The sequence below is a fragment of the Cricetulus griseus genome, chromosome X (assembly GCF_003668045.3).
Source record: "Cricetulus griseus strain 17A/GY chromosome X, alternate assembly CriGri-PICRH-1.0, whole genome shotgun sequence".
Classification (NCBI taxonomy): domain Eukaryota; kingdom Metazoa; phylum Chordata; class Mammalia; order Rodentia; family Cricetidae; genus Cricetulus; species Cricetulus griseus.
The window spans coordinates 95,542,791-95,565,654 of NC_048604.1; the positions used below are offsets into that span (position 1 = coordinate 95,542,791).

At 47.5% G+C, this 22,864-nt stretch overlaps 1 protein-coding gene across 9 annotated transcripts in view; it reads left to right on the plus strand.

Annotated features, from left to right (window-relative positions):
- Nucleotides 1–14,464, plus strand: part of Phka2 (phosphorylase kinase regulatory subunit alpha 2) — an 81,681-nt gene extending 67,217 nt beyond the window's left edge. Inside the window, exons 27-34 of one of the 9 annotated variants that reach the window (XM_027432796.2) lie at nucleotides 555–656; nucleotides 3,969–4,087; nucleotides 4,964–4,993; nucleotides 7,098–7,151; nucleotides 9,416–9,586; nucleotides 11,743–11,796; nucleotides 12,435–12,635; nucleotides 13,204–14,464. In XM_027432796.2, coding sequence (XP_027288597.1) covers nucleotides 555–656; nucleotides 3,969–4,087; nucleotides 4,964–4,993; nucleotides 7,098–7,151; nucleotides 9,416–9,586; nucleotides 11,743–11,796; nucleotides 12,435–12,635; nucleotides 13,204–13,374 — 902 coding nt within the window. In that variant the 3' untranslated portion in view covers nucleotides 13,375–14,464. The other 8 variants (XM_027432798.2, XM_027432797.2, XM_027432799.2 and 5 more) reach the window with 8 other exon arrangements.
- Nucleotides 14,465–22,864: the final 8,400 nt, after the last annotated feature.

Below are 22,864 nucleotides of genomic sequence, written 5' to 3' on the forward strand. Positions count from 1 at the left end.
TTCTACCCCTGCCAGCCCAGCCCTAGCTCAAGGCCTTGCTGTGCAGGGAGCCATGCTCAAGCATTTCTGAACAGGCTTCCACTCTGAGTGAGCTTAGGCTCTCCCAGGTTCCTTTGTGAGAGGTGCTTGCTGTCAGGCCATATAGCACAACAGCATACCTCACTGGGGCTGGCAAGGCAGCAGCTACGTTTCCATGAGAACCTTTGCTGCACCCGACAGCTAAGTCACAGTGATAGCCTCACTGTAAGATGTCTCCCCCCACTTAATAACACCTTCACTGAGAGAAATAAATATAAAAGTCTTTTGCAAAACACATCCCAACATCAGGGATCAGTGCAATGCAAAAAATTCTATGTCTAGGAATTAAATGTATCTGTATTGGCCTAAACAGAGGTGTTTGCTTTCCCAAGGACCAATGTTTTTCTGGCCTGCAGTACCAGCGAAGGAGTCCTGAGCAAGGGGACCTGCCACTGCCTTCTATTTCATACTCTCCCACCCTGAAGCACCCACTACCAGCCCATGTCTGGGCCTCTTGATAAGATGTTTGCTTGCAGGAGAAGAAGCTTCGGAGAGTCTGATGAACCTCAGCCCCTTCGACATGAAGAACCTCCTGCATCATATTCTGAGTGGGAAGGAGTTTGGTGTGGAGAGAAGCGGTGAGTTGGTGCTGTGAGGGCTTCATGGGGAACCCATGTGCAGATCAACACCAGTGTCAACAGTTCCCCATAAGGAAGGGATTGTGCATTTCCTTTTTCAGGGGGATGAACTGGGACATGGGAACACCTCAAAGGGTTGTATTTCTTTGTGGGTTATAGTGGTATGTGGGCTGAGTGAACTGCACACCTTTGTCCCTTGCATCTCCTGTAGCCATAAGTGTCATGAGGAGAGAATCACAGGTCTACCACTACAAACCACTCCTTGTAGTCTGGCCTTTGGTTTGTGTCAAAGCTTTTATATCCAGGTCCTTTGTCACCTTCTGGAGAGTAGGAGGAAATGCTGTATGACCTGTGGGGGCCAGTTCATTTGCTTCATCCCAGCATTACTCATTTAGTTTTTATCCATCTTGGAAATCTGCTTGCAGTGCTAAGAAATCTAATCACCCAAGTCCTGGTGTGATTCTTGTTCCCAAATGTTCCCTAATTATAATTGAAGCAATTATCGTTTCTCTTCCTCATAAAAAAGCTAAATGATTCACAGACACATCGGTGAATTTATTTCACCAAGCCAAAGAAACACACTGTGGGCTATCATTCCTTTTATTTAATAAGAAGGACACTGGGTACTTTGTATTTTTCCTGAGTGTATGCCAGCCTCAGACAAAGCTGCATGGGGCAATCAGCTGTCTATTTGTGGGTTTCTCCTTTCTGAGGAAGAATGCCAGAGATCCATACCCAAAAGTAATTTACAGTTATTTCAAGTACACAATCCTTGAAATGTAAATGCAGAAGATAAATATTTAATGTGTTCTGCTCATCATAATAGTGTACATGGTTTGACAGATAATTGTCATTGAATGTAAAGCTATATTAGATGCTTACAAAACCAAGAACTGAGGAATGTCATTTGAATGCCATGACATTTCTAATCATAAGTAAGGACAGAAGATATGTTATCTTTTTCAAACAAAGCATTTCTTCACTGTCTTATAACTTGTCTTAGGGTTTCTATTGCTGTGAAGAGACACCATGGCCATGGCAACTCTTATAAAGGAAAGCATTTAATTTGGGTGGTGGCTTACAGTTCAGAGGTACAGTCCATTATAATCATGGCGGGGAGCATGGCAGCAATCAGGCAGACATGGTGCTGGCTACATTCTTGATCAGAAGGCAACAAGAAGTGGACTCAGACACTGAGCAAAGCTTAAGTGTAGGAAATCTCAAAGTGTGACCCCACAGTGTCACACTTCCTCCAACAAAGCCACACCTACTAATAGTGCCACTTCTTATGAGTTTATGGGGGCCAATTACATTCAAACTACCACATAACCAATTGGTTTTTGTTTTGTTTTGTTTTGTTTTGTTTTGCGAGACAGGGTTTCTGTGTGTAGCTTTGGAGCCTATCCTGGCACTCGCTCTGTAGACCAGGCTGGCCTCAAACTCAGAGCGATCCGCCTGCCTCTGCCTCCCAAGTGCTGGGATTAAAGGCACACGCCACCAATACCCAGCAACCGTTTGGTTTTTATAAGCTAAGAAGCTAAACTTCTGACTAAATCCTAAAATTACTATTCCCAACACTTTCCCTCAAACACAATGGAGCTTCTGTTTTCCATTTCTTTGGTACCACTCCTCCCTCTTGACCCATTGTTGGGTCTCTTTGGTGGCTTCTTCTCTCCAGCTGCCCTCCATCTTCCTGGCTTCATCAAGGTTCTATAGAAAGTGACCTTTGTGTTGGGACTACAAAAGGAACAGTGGAATGGAAGAATATTGTGTGCAGATGCCCACATAGGGCCCCCATCAGGAGGGTTTCCTGTGGCACCAGAAAGTTTGTTTGGGCTTTATCTTTAAACTGAAGACAAATTTAAACCCAGGAGGATGCCAAGTGAACAGTAATATGGTCACATTTGCCTTTTAGAATAATCCCTCATGACCATTGTCTTAGAGACCACACAGAGAGAGCAGAGCTGGGGACAGGTATTAAGTCCTGAGACTGATGGCATCTGACGAAAAGAGGCGTGGCCTGGTGCATTGGGAAGAGCCTCCTTGTCCCTGTTCCATAGCAGCACCATATGCCTGCCTTTGGCAACTTTCCATCTCACCTCTGAACTCTAGCCAATTTAACCCCTACTTCCCTCAAGTGTCTGGGTTGAGATCTTTTCCCAGCCCTGAGTTCTATCAGTCCTGGATGCTACTACACATGTGTACCTGCTTCGATTCCCAGACAAGGCCTGGTGAGGATACCTCAGCAGCTGGCCTACAGCCACAGGAACCCAAGTTCTAAGTCCTTCAGTTGAGTATGCAGCAGTTTTATCATTTTAGCAGGGACAGTTGGAATTACAGAGCTTGGCAAGGTCAGTGTGGATCCTACACATTAGTCAAGGTGAACCCTTTAGAAAATCACAAACAGAATTGGGTTGTGACTCATTCTAAGGTCAAAGTCATGCAGTCATTAGACATGTGAGAGAATGTGCAAAGCTGTAGAGAAACACAAAATAAGGGCAGAAACAACTAAACTTGTTTACATATTATGCATGGATATATCATGTGTGTAGTATAAAGCACATCTTTCTACGTTTATGTGATGTTGGATAAGGTAAAAACATGTATCCATAGGGGGAAACTGGCAGGATAATGAGTGAAATGTGAACAGATGTTACTTCTGGCTTCCTTAGGTGGTCTCAGTTTTCCACAAAGAAAATGTGTTTTGGATAAGTAAAAAATAGTTTTCAAAACTAATTCAATCAGCCAATAGTTTTCTGCCACTCTGTTCTGTGCCTGCTGCTTAAGCAGCACCCACATATGGTAGTTTGAATGTAATTGGCCCCCATAAGCTCATAGGCAGTGGCACTATTGAAAGGTGTGGCCTTATTGAAGGAAGTGTGTCACTGTGGGGGCAGGCTTTGTGGTCTCTGTCTCAGTGTCACAGCTACTTCCTGTTGTCTTCTGATCAAGATGTAGCCAGTACCACATCTGCCTGCATGCCACCATTCTCCCTACCATGATGATGATGGACTGAACCTTTGACACTGCAAGGGAGCCACCTCAATTAAATGTTTTGCTTTATAAGAGTTGCCATGGTCATGGTGTCTCCATAGCAATACAAACCCTAACTAAGACAACACACTTTCACACAGCCCATCAGGCCCCATGTGGTACTCCCTGGCCTGGCTGGGATAGGTAAGGCCTTCCTCTTATTAAGTTTACAGTCAAGTAGGGAAGAGGTACAGACCTCAGAAGCATGTTATCCACAGTGTGTCTCTCAAGGCAGGTGCAGTAGATTCCCTACAAACCTCATGTGTGTTTCCCTTTCAGTGCGCCCAATTCACTCCTCTACATCCAGCCCTGCCATCTCCATCCATGAGGTGGGTCATACTGGAGTCACCAAAACTGAGAGGAGTGGTATCACCAGACTGAGGAGTGAGATGAAACAGGTAAGAAGGCCTTAGCATGGCAGGCATAAGGGAGGTGCCAGGGTTCACCTCCGAAAGTCTCAGAAAGTCAAGGGCATGAAGCTTTGGCCTGCTCTCTGTAGAAGTTTTGGGATCTGAACATAACCCTATATCCCAGGTAAGAACCCCAAAGCCATTGACATGCACTCACTCCCTCCAATGTCTAGCCTTTATGTGATGCTACATGTACATCCTAGAATAATCTGTTGTCCATGTTTATTTTTGTAGTGGCATAGGGATGGAGAGATGGATCACAAGTTAAAAGCACTGGCTGCTCTTAGAGAGGACTGGGTTCAGTTCCCAGCGTCAAAATGACAGCTTTTAGCTAAGCTGTCTGTGACTCCACTTCAAGGGGATCCGATGCCCTCCTCTGGCCTCTGCAGGCACCAGGCACATAAATGGTACACATATAATAATATAGGCAAACACTTATACCATAGAATAAAAATAAACTTTTTAAAAGTGGAATCATGTCAAAAGAGACAGCCATTTCTCTGTCAAATTTGTTCTTCATCTTAAATAGCCAAGAGGATGTGGAAATAGACTGGAATAATCGTGATACCTGTATTTCCCACCATCCACAGTTGTGTTTTCTTTGTTCACCTTAATCGAACTCACAGTAGAAGTCTTTTGGAGCTGACCCTCACAGGCCTGAAGCTCAACCCCTTATCAGTCCTCATGTGCCTGTTCCTGTACCAGGACAGGGCCATGACCCACCTGAGGAAATCTGCTCATCCACTAAGTCACACTGCCTCACTGGCCTGTGAGGCAATAAAGGCCAGCCCCAGACCATCATGGCCTGGTTTATCAGAAGGCGAAGGAAGCAGGCTTTTACTTCCTGATGTTTTTTACTTTCAGATGACTAGGCGAGCTAGTGCTGATGAGCAGGTGAAGTGCCTTGTTTTGTGTGTCCTTCTCTGCATGCTCTGTCTGGCTTGAGCATGGAAAGTGAAGCTGCGAATACAGAGTGTGGGTGTGGGTGCATGGTGAAATGGCACAGTAGCTCATGCAGGCCAACCCCAGAGACAGAGAGCAGCATGAGAAGGCAGGAGAGATGACCTTGCCCTGTACCTTTAAAAAAAATCCATTAAGGGTGGCCAGTTAGAGCCATCATTTAGGGTAGCTCATTTTGTTAGAGCATGATACTGATTAAAGAAATTCCATTTATCACACTTGGCCTTTGTAAAGATTCTTTGTGAAAGAGATGATCCAGGCTCTACTTCCACCAGCATTTCTGTTCAAAAAGAGGGAGCTAAAAGTACGGAATGTGGGTTTCACCAGCCCGGTCTTGATCCCTTTGCTCATCACTCCTCCCTCTCTGCAACTGGGTTCCAGAATTCAGTTCAGTGTTTAGCTGTGGATGTCTGCTTCTACTTCCATCAGCTACTGGATGAAGGCTCTAGGATGGCATATAAGGTAGTCATCAGTCTTATTATAGGGGAAGGGCATTTAGGGTGACCTGAACAAGGGGGAGTCCATGGACCAATGTCTGGGAGGCCAGCATGGGACTGATCCAAACCCCTGAATGTGGATGTCAGTAAGGAGGCTTCAGCACTCTATGGGGCCTCTGGTAGGTCAGTATTTTTCCCTGGAGTAAGAAAGGACTTTGGGAGCCCATCCCATGTGGAGGGATGCTCTCTCAGCCTTGACACATGGTGGAGGGCCTAGGCCCTGCCAAGATGATATGACAGACTTTGGGGATCCCCCATGATGGGCCTTACCCTCCCTGGGGAGCAGAGAAGGGATGGGGTGGCGGGGGGAGCAGGGATTGCCATGTGAAGCAGGCTTGTTTCTAATTTGAACTAATAAAAACTAATTTCCTGGGAAAAGAAGTGCAGAATGTGGTTAGTAATCACAAGAGAAAGAATAAGGCGGTGCTGTTACTTCCTGCCTTTATCCAACCTGGGGGGATTTAGTCCTGGAAGAAAACAGTGTCAGGAAACCATGTGCGTCACCCTGTGATATAATCCTCCCCTTTAGAAAAAATGGGCATTTTTCATTTATGTATTTATTTTTGAGATGGGGATCTCCATGCAACCCTGGCTGTCCCCAAACTCCCAGGCTCCGGGATCCCCATGCCTCAGCTTCTTGAGTAGGTGGGACTACAGGTGCACACTAGCACATCTGCCTTTGGAGTCTTATTTCTAATGATTTGATGTCTCTGGGACCAGGAGAAAGGAAGTGTATGATGGCACATAGCACAGATTTCGTGTTTTCTCAGAGTCTCATTTATGCTCCTTCTAAGGAAGTGATTTTCCAAACATCTTCCTTTCTCAGCCACTCGGTGGCACCGTCCCTCTGGTTACCCACAGCTCTGAAGGCTGATCATGGGTGAGTATGGATGGCTTCTTCCATTTAGTGCTGCCCTTGCCTGTGAGGGGATGAAATGATTACCCTCCTTCTCTGTTGTGCTTATAGTCAGCCAGCCAGTACATTTTGTATTTGGCTACTCATGTCAAGAAAATGTTCTCTGGTCAAAATTTAACAGGTGTCACGGTGTTGTAGCTACTCAATTTTGCAGGCATACCACAGATGCAGACCAGTATGCAAACTAATTCCTCTTAGATGAGGAAAGATATATATGGTGAAAGGTCATCAGCTTGCTCCCCTTATACATTTAACAAAAATCTGTGGGATACCTGTTAGATGCCAGGTGTTAGTGGCAGTTAGGGGTATTTTGACCTCTGTGGATGTTCACAATGCAGCATAAAGCGTTAGTGTGGCATGGCTGTGACTTTGGAACATGTGTCCTAGTTTGATTAGGCCTGCTCCATAAAGGAAAAGAACCTGGTAACACTTGCTATTTAAAGCCAAGCCGGGCTGCACGGGAGCAGTGAGTCTGCATCTGTCACCGTTGCTCAATGACAACCTCTCTAGGCTTTGCCTCTGCCTTTGGTCTCTGTGCTTTTCTTGCTGCTCTGTGTTCCTTCACAACTATTGCTATCTCTTGGTGTTACTGCACGTGACTGAGTCTATTCTTTTTGTTTTGTAGTTCTTTCCTGTGGGCCAGGCTGTGTCCAACAGTTTGCATTCCTTCAAGTCTGCGGTAAATCTGTGTTGGCATGGCACCCCTCCCTGTCTCCTCCTCCATGTCTGTACTGGCCAAGTTCTCTTGTGGCCTTACCCATGCTCCCACTTCATCCCCACTTATGTTTAGGGTGTGTGCATGTGTGTCACAAATTCACATTCAGTTTTGGATGTGGAACTGAGGACCTCACACATTCCAAGCAAACATTTAAGCACTGAGCTTCGCCATAGCCCTCATCCCTGACTTCTGACAGTTTGAGTAAGGGTTAAGGCAGTGGTTCTCAACCTGTGTGTCACAAACCCTTTGGGGGTTCAAACTGTCCTTTCACAGGAGTCACATGTCAGGAGGTATCCTGCATACCAGATCTTTACATTACAATTCATAACAGTAGCAACAAAAATGATTTTATGGTTGGGGGTCACCACAACATGAGGAAGTGTATTAAAGCGTCACAGCATTAGGAAGCTTGAGAACCCCTGGGTTAAGGGCTTTCAACTATAATGGTGACAGTGCCTTCAACTATAAGTTTGAGAAAATTCTAGACAAGTTTATATATTCTTGAACTGAACTTTGTTTTCCATCTCATACTCTCAGATCTTGGCTTGTGGAACTCCTCAATACAGTGTGGTGAGGTGTGCTCACCTTGCCAGCTCCCAGGGGTTTCTTGAGTCTTCAAAACTCTGGTTCTATGGCTGTTGCTTATTTGTTTAGCAGTGCTGAGGACAGAACTTAAGGACCTGAGCATGCTAGGCAGGCCCTCCACCACTGACCCACATCCCAGCCCCCTGCCTTTTTTATTGAGTGTTGAGCTGCTGCCCCCAGGCTAGCTAGCACTTTCTGCTCTCCTGCCCCAGCTGAGCATGTGGAGCTAGCTCAAGTGGAGGCCCAGGAAATGTTCTAATTGCAGAGGCGAGTCTGAATCTGCCTCCCAAAACCAGAAGGAGAAAATCAGCTGAGTCATTGATGAGTGTGGCTGTAATTACTTTTATTTGTAGCTAATTGTTGCCTTATTTAAATGGCAGTAATGAGCCCAGCAGAATAACCCAGCCTAACTAACTGCCTTTTCAAAATAAGATCTGTTGAAGTCAAAATGAGTTCTAAGAGAAGAATCCCACCTCCTGCCCTGCTGATATGCTTAATATTTGGTTTTTATTTTTAAACCTTTAAATTTGATGTTGCACGTTGAGAAACAAAAGTGCCAAACAGTCCAAACAAAAACGTATGCAAAGATGTACATTAGCTTGTTCCAACCTGAGGAATCTCTCCAAGCCATGTCAGTGGGAACTTCCACACCTGATCTCTGCCTGTTGGAAGTTGCCCCAACCTGTCCCCAGTGGTCAGCAGCCCTCTAGCAATTTCCTTGTGGAGTGCACAGAAAGATGTCACCCTCTAACCCCGATCTGCAGGTCCAAGCTGAAGGCCCCCTTAGAAGAAAACTTAGGACCAAGAGCAGGACAGCAGAAATGAGGATTGAAAAGCAGAGGTAGAGACCCAAAACCCAAGGATTGCTAAGCAAGGATTCCTAATTGACTTTCTGTCTTTGCTTCCTGATCCTTCATATATATATGGCATTCTCTGTGGTATTCGTCCTATGGGGAGGTGATGGTCACTTCTCTGTGGCACTGCTGAAGTAAATCAGGCCCTTGGGCATTTGACCCCCACCACAGGTTGTCTCTCCTTCCCACCCAGCTCATCTTCTCTGAGACCACCTCTCCAAGTACTCTTGTGGCTTGCTTCCCTTAAATAGACTTTGCATGCCTGGCTGTGACTTCTGAGGGAGTGGCCTTCTAGGTGACAGCTGCCCCCTGAGCACTCATCACAAGCAACAAGGACTCTCAGGGGTTTTGTGTCTTCACTGAGTGAGTGGCAGCAGACAGCTCTCTCGGAAACATTATGTCCCCAGCATGTAGATCAATGGGTCATGCTAGCAATAGGGGCACAGGCAGCCTCAACCCAGGTGCTGTCACAGCTGCTCTTGAGCTTAGCTATGACAGCCTGATGGCAGAACCACACCTGGATCTGTTTGGCCTCTGTCCTGTGAGCTCAGGGTCCCCTGGTGTTATGCTACTTAGGACCTGGGAAGAGCTAAGCTACCAAAACAGAGCATGGGAACCTAAATCCAATATCAAGTAGCCAATAAAGTGAAATCCAGGATCCCTGTGCCCCTGGCTGGGTGACATGTGTAGGGAGATTCTGACTAGTTTGCTGAGCTGGCCTTCAAGGTGGCCAGCTTTTCTCTGTGGGCACCTGCTTCTGAAGGCTAAATTGTGTCTGTCTTACAGAGGTCCAGCACCCCATCGTCCCCAACAGGCACATCATCTACAGACTCTGGAGGACACCACATGGGCTGGGGGGAGCAGCAGGGACAGTGGCTGCGCAGGAGAAGGCTGGATGGGGCCATCAACAGGGTCCCTGTAGGATTCTACCAGAGAGTGTGGAAGATCCTTCAGAAGGTGAGGTGGGTGCTGAGGAGACACAGACTCAGGGGAAATGGGCCAGACTCTACCTGCCTTCAGGAAGCATAATGGCCATGACAGGTAACAAGAAGCAGATGGCTCTAAAACATGCAGCCCCAACATTGAATGGCTCAGCCTAGAACAAGGTCTCTCTGCCTTGGCACTGTAGCATCTAATAGGTAACTCTGCTATGGTATTGTCTTGGGCACTGTCGTACAGGAAGCAATGTCTACCCACTGATTGCCAGTAGCATCTCCTCTCCCAGACATGGCGCCAAAAGTAGTTTCAGACATTGTCAAATGGCCTTGCAAGGCACAACAAAATAGCATCCCTGGTTGTATGCAACCCTTTGGCATAGTTTAGGGTCATAGAAAACTAAAGATAGACAACAAGCAGAGAGGGCAGGGAAGACTTGAACAAAAACTGGTGTCATAGAGAACCTGCGGCATTAACTCTGGGTCTGGCTTGAGGCTGACAAACATGGCACCCATATCATTCAACAATGTGATGGAGCTCTTGCCACCTGCTGGGTCTTGGGGGTACAGAGACAAGACTCTAGCCTCACCCCAGGAGCCATGTGCCCTGAAGGCATACTCTCCCTCTTGCCCTGGATTACCCCCATTTCCATGAGTGGACAATAGAGCCCCCAGAGCGCCTACCCCCGCTGCTCCTGTGACAGTGAGAGGGCTATGCTTCCCATCTGCCTAGGGGCTGTTAAATTTCATCAGAGTTTATAGTTTGAAACTGACAGGAAGTGACGCATCCACAAACTACAACACACACACACACACACACACACACACACCCACCCACCCCACACACACCCCTGGATGCAGGAGGGCCTGTCTCTTTGCGGGGGAGGGCTCGAGGCAGGGTTTCTCTGTGGTTTTGGAGGCAGTCCTGGAATTAGGTCTTGTAGACCTGGCTAGTCTCACAGAGATCCACCTGCCTCTGCCTCCCAATTGCTGGGAATAAAGATGTACACCACCATCACCTGGCTAGCAGGGCCTGTCTTAGAAACACCTGCTGCCAAAGTGGGAGTAGTATGGGAAAACAGGGCCACTTTGCTTTCTACACCCCACAATCCATCTTTTCCCACATTCATACTCCCAAGGCCCCACCAGAGGCTGCCCTGCCTCCCCCATGGAGGGACAGTATGCCTCATTTAAAAGCTTTGCAAAGCAAGACAAATTTCCTTTTTCTCTGAACTGTTCCTTTTTAGGCTGTTTCACAGTAGGAGAGGAGAAGACTGCTATAATCCCAAATGGGAACATATTCTAGGTCCTTTGTGAAGTCAGGGCTCATGGTCTTCTTTCCACAGCAGGAGCCCAGGGCCAGTCACAGAGCTTCGGGGCTATGCTCTGTCACCTGAGGCCTTGCTCAAGACAGCTGCCAAGCTGGGTCAGAGGGCAGAGCGGGTATGCCCTCTGAGCCTGCAGAGGCCCTACCTAGGTCTACCCTTCTAGATTTTAGTGGGGAGCCCTCAGGCTGGCCTGAAGGCAGAGAAGCTGTTGCCAACTGAAAGGTAAAAGGTGGCCAGTTAGACAAGCCCCAGCTGTTCCTCGAAAATCTCCTCAGTCTTCCTGGGGCACCATACACTTCCGGCCAGACTTCCATTGGCCCAATACCAATATGCTTTTATTATGAAAAAGCAGCATTTTGTATTGCGTTTTATTGGTATTTATATACATGGGTGTGCGTGTGTGTGCATGTGCTCCAGCCTTTTGTGATTGGTGCTTATTATAGAAATCTCGAAAATAGATGACTGCAAAGGCGCAGGAGCATAACTTCACCAATGGGAGCCATGAAAATCTCCCTTCATTATGGCACCAAAGGGGGCCTGGCAGGCCCCCAGGCCCAGTTGCCAAGTGCAATGCAGAGCCTCTTGGGAGGAGGACGCAGCAGCTCCCTGGGACATTGTTCCTGCACCGATCTGAAAGATGCCTGCTGGTTTCCCCAGAATTGTTCCATCGAAAACACAGCCTGTGGGCAGTGAGAACAGCGCTCTAAAAATAACTCTGACAGTCTGGCATGTTCCAGCCCTCGTGCAGATTTCCAGGGCAAGGAAAGTTGTGTGTGCACTCGTGAGTGTGTGAGCAAGCACACACTTGTGGTGTTCTGGAGTCTGACTGAAATGTCTGTTCTGCTTCTAGTGCCATGGTCTGTCCATTGATGGTTATGTCCTTCCATCCTCAACAACCCAAGAGGTAGGGTGACAAAACCCAAATACCAGCCCCTCCATGGCTTCGCCTCATGGCTGATTCTTCATGTGCCTCGCAAGTTTGTTCTAGGTAGACAGGCCATCTGTAGGTCTGATCACTTTAACCCTCTCACCATCTCGGAAATACCATTATAGTATACTACCTGGACCCTTAAAACTCCATGCAAACTCTATCCCACACACAATAGACATATGCAGGGGTCGCTTTATCCACGAGCACTCTTTCCTGTGCTGTATTTGCCATCATGCATTCTGGGGTACACCTGGTACCTCCAAGCTTTTTTTAAAAAGAGATTTTGTTTTGTTTTGTTTTACCCTGCCCAAGGTACCAGGCTTGATGCCACAGGGAATTTCTCTTTGTTTTAAGAGAAAGAAATAAGGAATGGTCCCTGCTCCCTAGAAGTCACAGTACAGTGGGTAGACAAAAGGAACTAGAACCACGCCCGCTGGCTCTCATGGAAAAGCAGTCAGCCTATGCTCCAGGTGGCCCCTGCTACAGTCAAGACAGTGTCCAGGAGGGAGACAGCTTTTGAGCTAAGCCCTGGTAGTGCTAAGGGCAGCATTGACAATAGGGCTCTGTCTGTCCCAAATCTCACTCTGGAAATCTGCCGATCCCTTGGGTAGATGACCGCATGTGAGATCAAGTTTGCTGTCCATGTGGAGTCAGTGCTCAACCGTGTGTCCCAGCCCGAGTATCGACAGCTGCTGGTGGAAGCCATCATGGTACTGACACTGCTCTCGGATACAGAGATGGACAGAATCGGGGGCATCATCCATGTAGACCAGATTGTACAGCTGGCCAATCAGCTGTTTTTACAGGACCAGGTGAGTATGACTAGGCCACCCACTCACCCCACTGCCAAAGCTGGGTAGTCAGTTTGGTTGCCATTTATGTCTGTTAATGCTGGGGATTGTGTCCAATTGGGAGGCATATATTCAAACCAGGAAAATGTCATCACAGATGGTGAACAAATGTCAACCATTTGGTTAGGAAATGGCAAAGTGGCCACTTGGGAAACCTAACAACCTTTGGGGAATCTGGTCTATGTTAGTGTAGGTTTTATTCCAGACACTACTACCACTTGTTGCAAACCTGGCTCTTGGTAAACTACTTACCCTGTGTACAAAATTGAGTCAGGCAAAGAAGCTGTCCTCTCAAAGAATCAGTGCTCAGCAACCAAAGGAGAGCTCTGAGGACACAGCATCTACAAGAGGCAAAACATTACCACCACCATCATCTCATCCGCCTCATAGCACTGGCTTTCTTCAGTGAGGCCTACCCTCCAGCTCCCAGCCCCGCCCATCTGGAGTCCAGCAGACCTTCAACATGCAGAGTCCTTTAAAAAATGAGGTAGATTCCACTCATTTCTTCTCCTGCTTTTTCTGGCTACAGGTGTCATTTGGAGCCACAGACATCCTGGAAAAAGACCAAGCCACAGGAATTTGTCATTTCTTTTATGACAGTGCTCCTAGTGGGGCTTATGGTACAATGACCTACCTAACAAAAGCAGTGGCTTCTCATTTGCAGGAATTTCTGCCCAGTTCAGGCTGCCAGATGCAATAAGGCCTAACCCATAAACATGGTCACCCTCTGAATCTGTCACTTGTCCCGTAGCCTCATTGGGAATTTTCATCTGCCTTTCCCCAATGCATACCCCATCAGAAGGCTTCACGGGGAGATGACAGCACTCTAGCTGGAAGCAATGTGTGTTTAAGCCACAGATAAAACTGATGAATCCCCCTCTCCCCTGAGAAGCACCCTGGGATCATTTTCTAGGTTCATTTCACTGGAACATTTGTCACAGCATCTGGTCTCATGGACTCCGAAAAGGAACTGGAAATTGGTCTCTTCTGAGTGCAGAGTGAACTGAGAAGCCAGCTTAAATTGGCTCTCACCAAGAGTTACAGAAATAGGTTCGATGAGCTAGTGACACATCTTGAAGGTGGAAAGATTCTTCCAGCAACAATAGCTAGACAAGCAGACCTTGACAAAGGAACATCTTTACAGAATGCAGTCTGTCTGGGAACCAAACTGTTTACCAAATATAATAATTCTGTTTTTTTTTAATTTTGCCTAACCTCTCACTCTGTTCAGGGCCTGTAATTCCTCATTGCCCAAATGAACTAAATTGATTGGCCCTAATTAATGTTAGCTCATAGTCTTCAGAGGACCTTGTCCTGGCTGTCCACAAATTACAGGAATCTCCTCCCAAGTTAGGAAAATCCCTTGTCTTTTGAATCCAGGAAAAAAAACAACCAAAAAGGAAGGTGAGGTTCTGATTCTTCTGATAGCCAGACTGTTGTTTTAGGATTAGAACAGGCAGGCGTCCCGTGGAAGGAAAGGCCTGTGTGTATCCCTGCACCCAGAGAGCACTGTCGTGCGTGCTCCGAGCATGAGTCAGCATTTGCCATGGAAATTAGTGGTGTGTTCCTGTAGAAACAATGCTCCCTTAAAAATAGCCTGGGAGCCCGAACCCTTTTGGGCACTATGGCAGAGAAGGCAGAGTCCTAACAAGGTCTGGCAAATCTTTTGCCACTGTCCCGGTGAATGGAGTTTCTTTTTAAGTCTGGTCTTCCCCATGTTGGGATAGGAATAAACAACTGAAAGAATAGTGTTACGATAAATGTTACAATAAATCTTTCTGCCAAACGCCGCTGAGCCCCACTGCCACGTGTAAGCTTTACGCCAGCCACCTGCCCAAGTTAGGCCCAAATGAATACACAGAGAGACTTGTATTAGTTACAATGCTGCTTGGCCAATGACTAGGATTCTCATCTGTTAGCTCAGTATCAATTATCATACATCTATATATTTTATAAGACTTATCGGACGCCTTATTGGCGTCCCTCCTAGCTGGTGGATCACATCGTGCCGCTGGAGCAGGAGCCGAGGGGAAAGAGAGCGACACTTTCTTTTTCCTCTTCTTAAATATGAATCTCCTTGCTATGTCACTTCCTGTCTGGAACATCATTTCTCTACTACATTTCCCAGAATCCTCTTTGACTCCTAGTCCAGCCTAACCTGCTGTCTCATTGGCCAAGCAAGTACTTTATTTATAAACATACGCAGAAGTATTTCCCCCATCATCTCCTCTTTTCTGTCTAAATAAAAAGGGTATCTTATTTTTTATAATAACTGAAGAAAACTATAACCATAACTATCTGTCTTCAACTCTATCAAAGACCACAGAAGGATAATATATAAACTCTTGAATTGACAGGACATCTTGCTACCTGGACAGTCACCCAAAGTTCCTCTGTAAATGTTGGGGCCTGGAAATAAAGAGACCTTAATCCAATAGAATAGTTTCTGTGAAGGACAAAGTCAACTTGCAGCCAAGTGCTACATTGCCATCTGATTGTGATAGGTTCCGATTCACGGTGAGTCTTCCCCTCTGAAATGGAAACCAGGCTGTTGTATCAGCTTCTCAGAGTTTGTGTGGAGAGAAGGGAAAATGGTGCTTGGAGGTGCACAGTGTCCTTCAGAGTGGAGATCCAGGACTGACTTCACTTTATTCTCAGAGCCAAAGGCGCCAGGCTGCCCTGCTCTTCCTTACCACTTCTAGGCCATTCTAAAAGAATGTATTTATCTGCTTGTCTGTGAGTGTATGCCACCTATGTAGGAGTGCCTGCAGAGGCCAGAAGAGAGCATCAGATCCCCAAGAGCTGGAGCTATCAGTTGTGAACCACCCTGACTTAGGACTGGGAACTAAACTCAGGTCCTCTGGAAGAGCAGCAAGCACTCTTACCTGCTGAGCCATGTCTCTTGCCCTCTTTTATCTTAAAGACCATTTTCAACATAAACCAGGGTCAGAGTCATGTAATTAACTGACTGACAGAGGTTCCCTGGTAGATAATTTCAAACATACAGCATGAAAGTGCCCAATGCTGCATGGGAGAAGTTCTAGAAGTAGAGCTCTTCAGACTGGGCCCAGTGCTAATTCTGAACACTCTTAGCTTGCCAGTGATGTGGCTGTGACGTGAGAAGTGGCAGCTGCTGGGTTGCGCTCAAGATGAGACTCTGGCCAAGGAGATGAGCCACCATAAGCAATTCACTGCAGCTTCCCAGCCGCTCTTTGAAATCTCTTTCAAATGAAGTCCCAAAATAGGACTGCATTTCCACAGGCAGCAAGCTGCCAGCTTCAAGGGAGGAGAGCAGGCTTCCGAGACGATCCCTTTAGCGAGCAGCCGATGCCATGCCCAAGAGGGACAGAAGTTTGAGAAGATGATGACAGTCCCATCCTGACATCATCCTTGCCTGGGGGTACTGGTGGGGAGAAGGCCTCATAGCCCCTGTGGCCTCTGTCTTGGCTGGCTGTTCCCCAACTCCCAGGAGCATGTCAGGGAGCCTCTTTCCTGCCTTTCCTCCCAAAGATGACAAGCCAGTTTTTAACCTTTGCAGGGGACTAGAATGTGGTCTCAGAGGACACATCAGTGAATGCAGGAGTTAATATTTAACATACCAAATTTGAAAGGCAGTAGGCTGCCCTGTATCTGCTTGCCTAGGTTTTACCAAAGGTAAGCTCACTTCCCAGGCACTGACGCTAGTACTTGATCTTGGGTGAGGGAGTTGACCTTTGCCTTAGTTTACCCATTTGCAAAAAAGAGTAAGAGGCCTCCTGGCAGGTACAGAACCGTCCTTTGGCGGTTAGGTGACCAGATGTATCCCAGGACAACACCAAGCCATCTGAAGTGAAGGCAGGCTGTGTCATATCCAGGAGCTCGGGGCAGGTGTGTGCGTGCGTGCGTGCGTGCGTGCGTAAATCTTCCAGGTTAGTCTACCCTGCTTCTTAGGCATAGGAAAGTGTGATTCCTAGGCCTCAGCTTCCCAGATAGGAAGAATGCAAATGTTCCTTGTAAAACAAAAAGGAGAGCCCACCAGTCAAGAGAAACAAGTTGCCAGTTGATTGAGGTCATTTACTTCTGGAAAAGATGACAGGTTTGGCCTCTTTATAAATTACAGTGGAGTCATGTCTCCATTCTGTTGATTTGTGCACAAGTTCAACAAATCACTTTGACTTTTTGCTTCCTTTTCAAAGGGGACAACAGTCTCCCATCTCTCCCTGTGTACCATTCTCTTTCGAGGTGACTCCAGCTTTTGAAGTCCCTGCCATCTGCGGCTCTGTTCTTTGCAGGATGGAAGAACATCATGTTCCCAGAATGCCTTTTGTTCTCCCAGACATGGCCATTGAATAGTTCTGCTTGTGAAGAAAAAAGCAGCCCTTTGCCCCCTCAGAGCCCAATCCCCCTTGTCTCTCTCCATCAGAAAGCCATTTAGAAAAAGCCATAACCTTGAGTTACTGAGGGAAATCTCGGAGGAATAAGAAGATGGGTTACTAAGACTAGCTTCCAATCTTATGCTGTGTCCTGATTGATGGTAAGGAAAAATTCCATCAGAGAACTATATTTCTAAGAGAATATGTGCATGTGCATTTTTTAGGGACTATAATGCCTTTTTAGACGGACTGGAATCAATAGAACCAATGAACTCTGAACTTGTGTGACTTTCCCTTTGCCTTACTGCAGTACATAACTATTCTGAAAAATGAACAAATGAATCCGAAGGCATTTACCGCATGCCTGCCGTGGCCAGGCATCCCTAACTAAGCACATAAAAACTTGGGCATGCATGGTGGCAGATAACGAGCAGCCCGCTCATTTCTGAAGCCCTCAGAGGAAGGGACATTGACCAGGCTGCTGATCCGAGAGTTATTCATGCTGATCTGTTGACATTCACATCTCCATTGTAAATCTGGTGGCTGCTGAAGCCTTCCACCTCCAGCTAGTGCAGCTGAGGTGCCAAGCTTTGCAAAGGACAGGGCTTTGGGTTGACCATGCTGCATCTCCGTGGGGCACAAGGGATAGCTACTTCTGTAACTCCTTTTTTTGTTGTTGTTTAGGACATTCCTTAGCTCCGTTTTGAAGTGTATGTGTGGTGTAGAAGTGTACACCTATGCACATTTAGAAGCTAGAGGAAGACATTGTGTGTCCTCTATCACTCTCCTCATCATTCCCTTAAAGCAGGGCCCTGGAATCTGGAGATAAACTGGAAGCCAGCAAGCCTCTGGTCTGTACTCCCACATGCCCCACTTGTGTGTATATACATCCAAGTGCACATATGATGCTAGAGCTAGAGGCACCCGTATGGCTGTACCTGACCTTTATGAGTTTGAAGGTTTAAACTTAGGCCCTTCTTGCAAGCAATCACTCCACCCACTTCTCGTATTTTGAAGGGTCATCTCAGCCACACATTCATGATGGATTTGCCAAGGAGAGATACCAGTAACTGACCCTCGGCTCTCATGGCTGTAGTGTCACTTTTGGCCAAATGTCTTAGTTCTTATTTGCAAATAACAAAATCAAACCCTAGCTGGGTAAATACGAAAGATATTCCATAAAGAAGATTGGCTAAGTCACATATCACCAGAACCAAGTCTCCCAATTGCTCCTAGGCTTACAGATGCCTCTGATGCAGGATACTGCCACAAAGGTCAAGTGCGCCACCTCTACCCTTCTGGAAACTGAATGTAGGTACTGCCGCCTATCATCAACATGGAGTACAAACAGCCACAAGCTGCCAGAATAAGCCCTTGGACAGGAATGCAGTACCAGCTGGTGGAAGAGGCCATTAACTGGGCATCTGCCTTCTACAGTTGAGGCAGACTCAACCTTACAGAGTAGGGATGATGAATAGGGTTGAGGCCAGCCATCCTAGACAAATGGCATTCCAGTCACGAGGCTAATTTTTGTTCTTTGTCCAGAAAAGAAGGACCTGTGTCCCCCACCCACCTCAAGTGTCTGAGCCAGACAACTGACTGTGGACATTGTGTGGCAAGAGTGAAGAGAACACATAGGAATGTCACCCCTGGCTAGAAGCCAGACAGTTGTATATTTGTTCTCTTTGGAAGTGTAGCTGCTGAGCCACAGTTGTTAGATCGCCACTGGTATCCAGGGACAGCCACCCCGCCACTGCCACATAGTCCTCAGATCCCAGTGAGCTGTCATAAATCAATCCAGCAAAGCTTGAGGGAGTTGCTGATGGGCCACACATTCTTTGTGACCACAAGCCCAGCCCCATTAGGCTCTCTGGACCCTGAGTGACAGCCCATCTGGAACAAGATGCAAATGATTGTCACATCTTTTCCTTCTAAGCTCCTAGCCAGCTGGGGGATTTAAAAATAAAGTATTGGAACAGAATCATGGTATAAACCTCTCTCCTGACAGTGTGAATAATTTTCCCCAGCTGTCACCAGGACCGGCTCCTGCATTCTTGTGAGCTTGGGAGGCCCTCCCCTTGGCTAGAGGGAGGCACAGATATCTAGAGGAGGCTTCCCCCTCCCCCGGCTCTCTCCTTGTCTGGAGAGGCAGGCACAAGCTCCCTGCATTTCTTTCCTCATTAAGCACAAGCTGCCAAGCTCCAGTGCAGGCTGCCTGAGAGGTTTGCAGCGGGCACTACATCAGGGGAGGCGCCCTCTGTGCAGCAGTTGAAGTAGCTGCACTGAGTGGGCCCTGTGACCCAGAAGGATTGGGCTCTTGTGGTCCAATTCCCTCCTTCTCCTTTTTAGGGCCTGGGACTCATGAAAGACCTGCTCTACTGAGTGCACACATCGGGGAGGATGGCACCAGCTGGCCATCAGCTTGGACCTGCCAGCATACATGTATGCTGGTGCCAAGATAGATGGGCTGGGGTTTAGAAGCCCCATGTCTAGTAAGGATACAAACTAGTCACCAGCGCGGTCAGATGAGGGGGTCAGAGGGAGTCTGTTTGCCTGGGCTCTCTATCAGTACTGACTTGTCAGTGCAAACAATGCTAGAACTGCAAGGTGTGAGTCTGAACAACAGAAGAAACAGGAACAGATGCTGCAAGGCAGTCTGGTAGCTGCTGGCTCTAGGCCAAGGAGATACACAGGTTTCTGGGGGTGGAGCACAGCCTACATCCTCTGTCACTCAATGCCAGGCATCCCACTCCTGGGCACATACCAGGGCAGCCATGTTTGCTTAGCAATGCAATAGGGTAAGGGAACCACTGACACTGCCGGGAAGAGTGCATGGTATCATGCATGCTGCTTCCTCCAGCCCCTCCCTGTGTGATGGGTGTAGCCCCTGCAAGAGGATTCCTAAAGCACCTGCAGCAGGATGAGGACCTGGAGCCACAGCTGTTAGCATCATCTGTCAAAGCACAGTGCTCTACAGATAGTACAGCTGGGTGAGGCCAAGCTGTAAGGATCCAGGCATCATGCTGGCCTGCCCCTGTCACCTGGCAGAATGCACTCAGGCAGTACCCTGGTCAGCCCAGGGTTCCATGGTTGCATAGTCTGCACCCAGGTGCAAAGGACCCTTTTAAAAGAAAGACCCTGGCCCACTTAAGCTCTCTTTCCCACTCCTCCCCTGCTGTTCCCCTGGGGCAGACAGGACTTTTCTTGTCTCCCTCTTCTCTTCTGTCCCCCCTCTCTCACTCTCTGTGTCTCTTTACCTCTTTTCTCTTCCCTTGCCCCCTTTTCTAATAAAACTTCTCACTATGCTCTGCCTTGCATGTTTGTCCCTCTGCCACGGAATCTGCCAAGGTTCCCCTCGTGCATTATAACACAGGCCATCTCTGTCTCTTGTAGTTGACCAAGGGGGTGAAAACCAACCCCAGATCCTCCCTCTCCCCACCCTAAGCAATGAAGGAATGAATAATTAGATGTGTGGGGGTGAGATGAGATGAGCCATGACTAAGAATAAAGCAGAGAGGTGCAAGGGCGGGGCCTGTGGTATGGATGGATTGGATAGGAGGCAAAACTGAGCCAGGCAATGGATGGGGAAAGAGTGTTAGAGCGAGCAACCTATGCAAAGGTCCTGAGGCCGATGAACACCTAAAATGTTCAAGGAATCCAGGGGTAGGGGAGCATCTCTGCTTTTTGTCTCAAGTCACTGGGAAGTTTTGAGCAGAGGCCTGACATAAATGCTTCTGTGGGAGACTTGCTTTAAAGAGAATCTGAGCAATGAGGCTCTCTAGAGACAAAGGGGAGAAGAGGTCTGCTCCACACTACTGTGAGTTGGTAAGGAGGGGGCAAGTGCTCAGAGTGGCTGAACTTGCACCAGGTACGATAGATAGCCACAGTTCCAGAAGGTTAGCCAGGAGCATATACCTTGAGGGGTAGAGGAAGTAGAAATGGGCAGAAATCGTCTGAGACAAGAGGACTGACTCTGAGGAAGTCCTGGAATAAGTGGCCCTGTCCTGTGAAGTGTTTACCTGGTATTCCTTGGGGTGTTGGAAAAGAGAGGGAAGAAGAGCTGGTTTCATACACCACATACCCTACACCCTAAATCCAGCCTGGGATTTTGCAGTCATGTTAGCAAAAGAGTTGCCAAGAGCACACAGTGTCCTGTCATGGCTCTTGACACCAACATGCCCAGCTTTTGCTGGCCCTAATTCCTCTAGGGAATCCTAGCTCCATGCTAAGAGCGCTGCTTAGACTGTTTCTCCAGGTCACCCAGCTTTCAAGTCTTGGGACAACAGCCTAGTAAGCTCTCTCAAAGGGCCCACTTGAAGGTCAGAAGAAAGGTAGATAGTGTTTTGGAAACAGCCAAAGCTCTTAACCAGGGCCTTGGATGAAATAGAGACAGTCACCCTAGATACCTTGACCAGGTGGTGAGCCTTTGGCATCGCTGTAAGGGAGACAGAATTTAGTTTTTGATCTGGGCCTTAACTTCCTCTACTTACTGCCAGAATGCTGCCCCATCCTGTCTTCTCCAGAGGATATGCCAGCAGACCATCTGAATTCCAGCCCCCATTCTGCCTAGAGCACCTCTGATTAGAGTAGTCTCTCAGTGCCTCAGTTTCCAGTTCATCTGTGTGGTGGGTCTAGAGGTCAGCAAGACGATGAATGAATGCAACAGTGAATTCGTCCAATGCTGTACTGTACATGAATTGCTGGCCTATGGCCGAAGCTTAGGAGCCAGTTATGGCTGTCATGGCCACCTTCTGCAAGCACTTCTGTACTCTGAAAGGCAAGCCAGGATGCTTCTGAAAGTGAAATTTGCATTCATATAGGTGACCTTTCAACTATGACTATAGATGGTGACTCAGCTCTCCTAGTGTGTTTACTCAGTATGCAAATCCGATGGTAATTTGCATCAGAGGAAGTTTTGGCAGGTCTTACAAAACAGCTAGTAAAAATAGAGTGTGAGAGGTTGGACTCTGGGGACCCTAAGCTGGCCTGCCTGGTGGGAGGCCAATTTAACCATCTGCTGTGGATACCTAGAATGGCCAAGGCCATGTCCTGTGCTCCACTCAAAGCAGGTCTCTCCCCTGCTGCTAGAGGCAGGGCATGGCACTCGAAAGGAAGCAGGCCCTAAACCCCACTTGCAGGTTTAACTGATGTGCTTTCTTCCTCTTGGCACTTGGCACTCAAGGGCCTGTTTGTTGCAAAGTGGGCTGGAGCTGCCTGCCTTCCTTGGGAGAAACACAGATGCTCTTAAAAGGGAGAGTGGGGCAGGGCACATGCCTTTAATCCCAGCACTGGGGAGGCAAAGCCAGGCAGATCTCTGAATTGGAGGCCAGCCTGGTCTACAAAGCTAATTCCAGGACAATCGGAGCTGTTACACAGAGAAACCCTGTCTCAAAAAACCATAAAAGGAAAAGTGGGAATGAGAAGATGAACAGTGGGTAAAGTGTTTGCCAATCAAGCATGAGTACCTGAGTCTGGATTCCCAGGGCCTCTGTAAAGCTGTATGTTGTAGTGTCTCTGGAATCCAAGACCTCTGACAATGTGATGGGAGAAAGATAGAATCCCAGAAATTGTCAATCCCAAAGATGCAAGGAGAAAGACCACTGACCAAAATCATCATGCCAAATTAACTAAAGCAAGCTTTTTTTGTGTGTGTACACGAGCTTCCTCTCCCTAAGGTGGGGTTCAGTAGGTCAGCATTGGATGTGGAGAAGATAAGGCTTTTATTATAACTCAGGGGTAGGGGGCTTCCAAATGGGTTTGGTGGGCAAATAGGTAGGGTTACAGGAGCAGAACATAAGCACAAGTTAGTCCTGATGACCTCCTGAAACAAAGATGTGG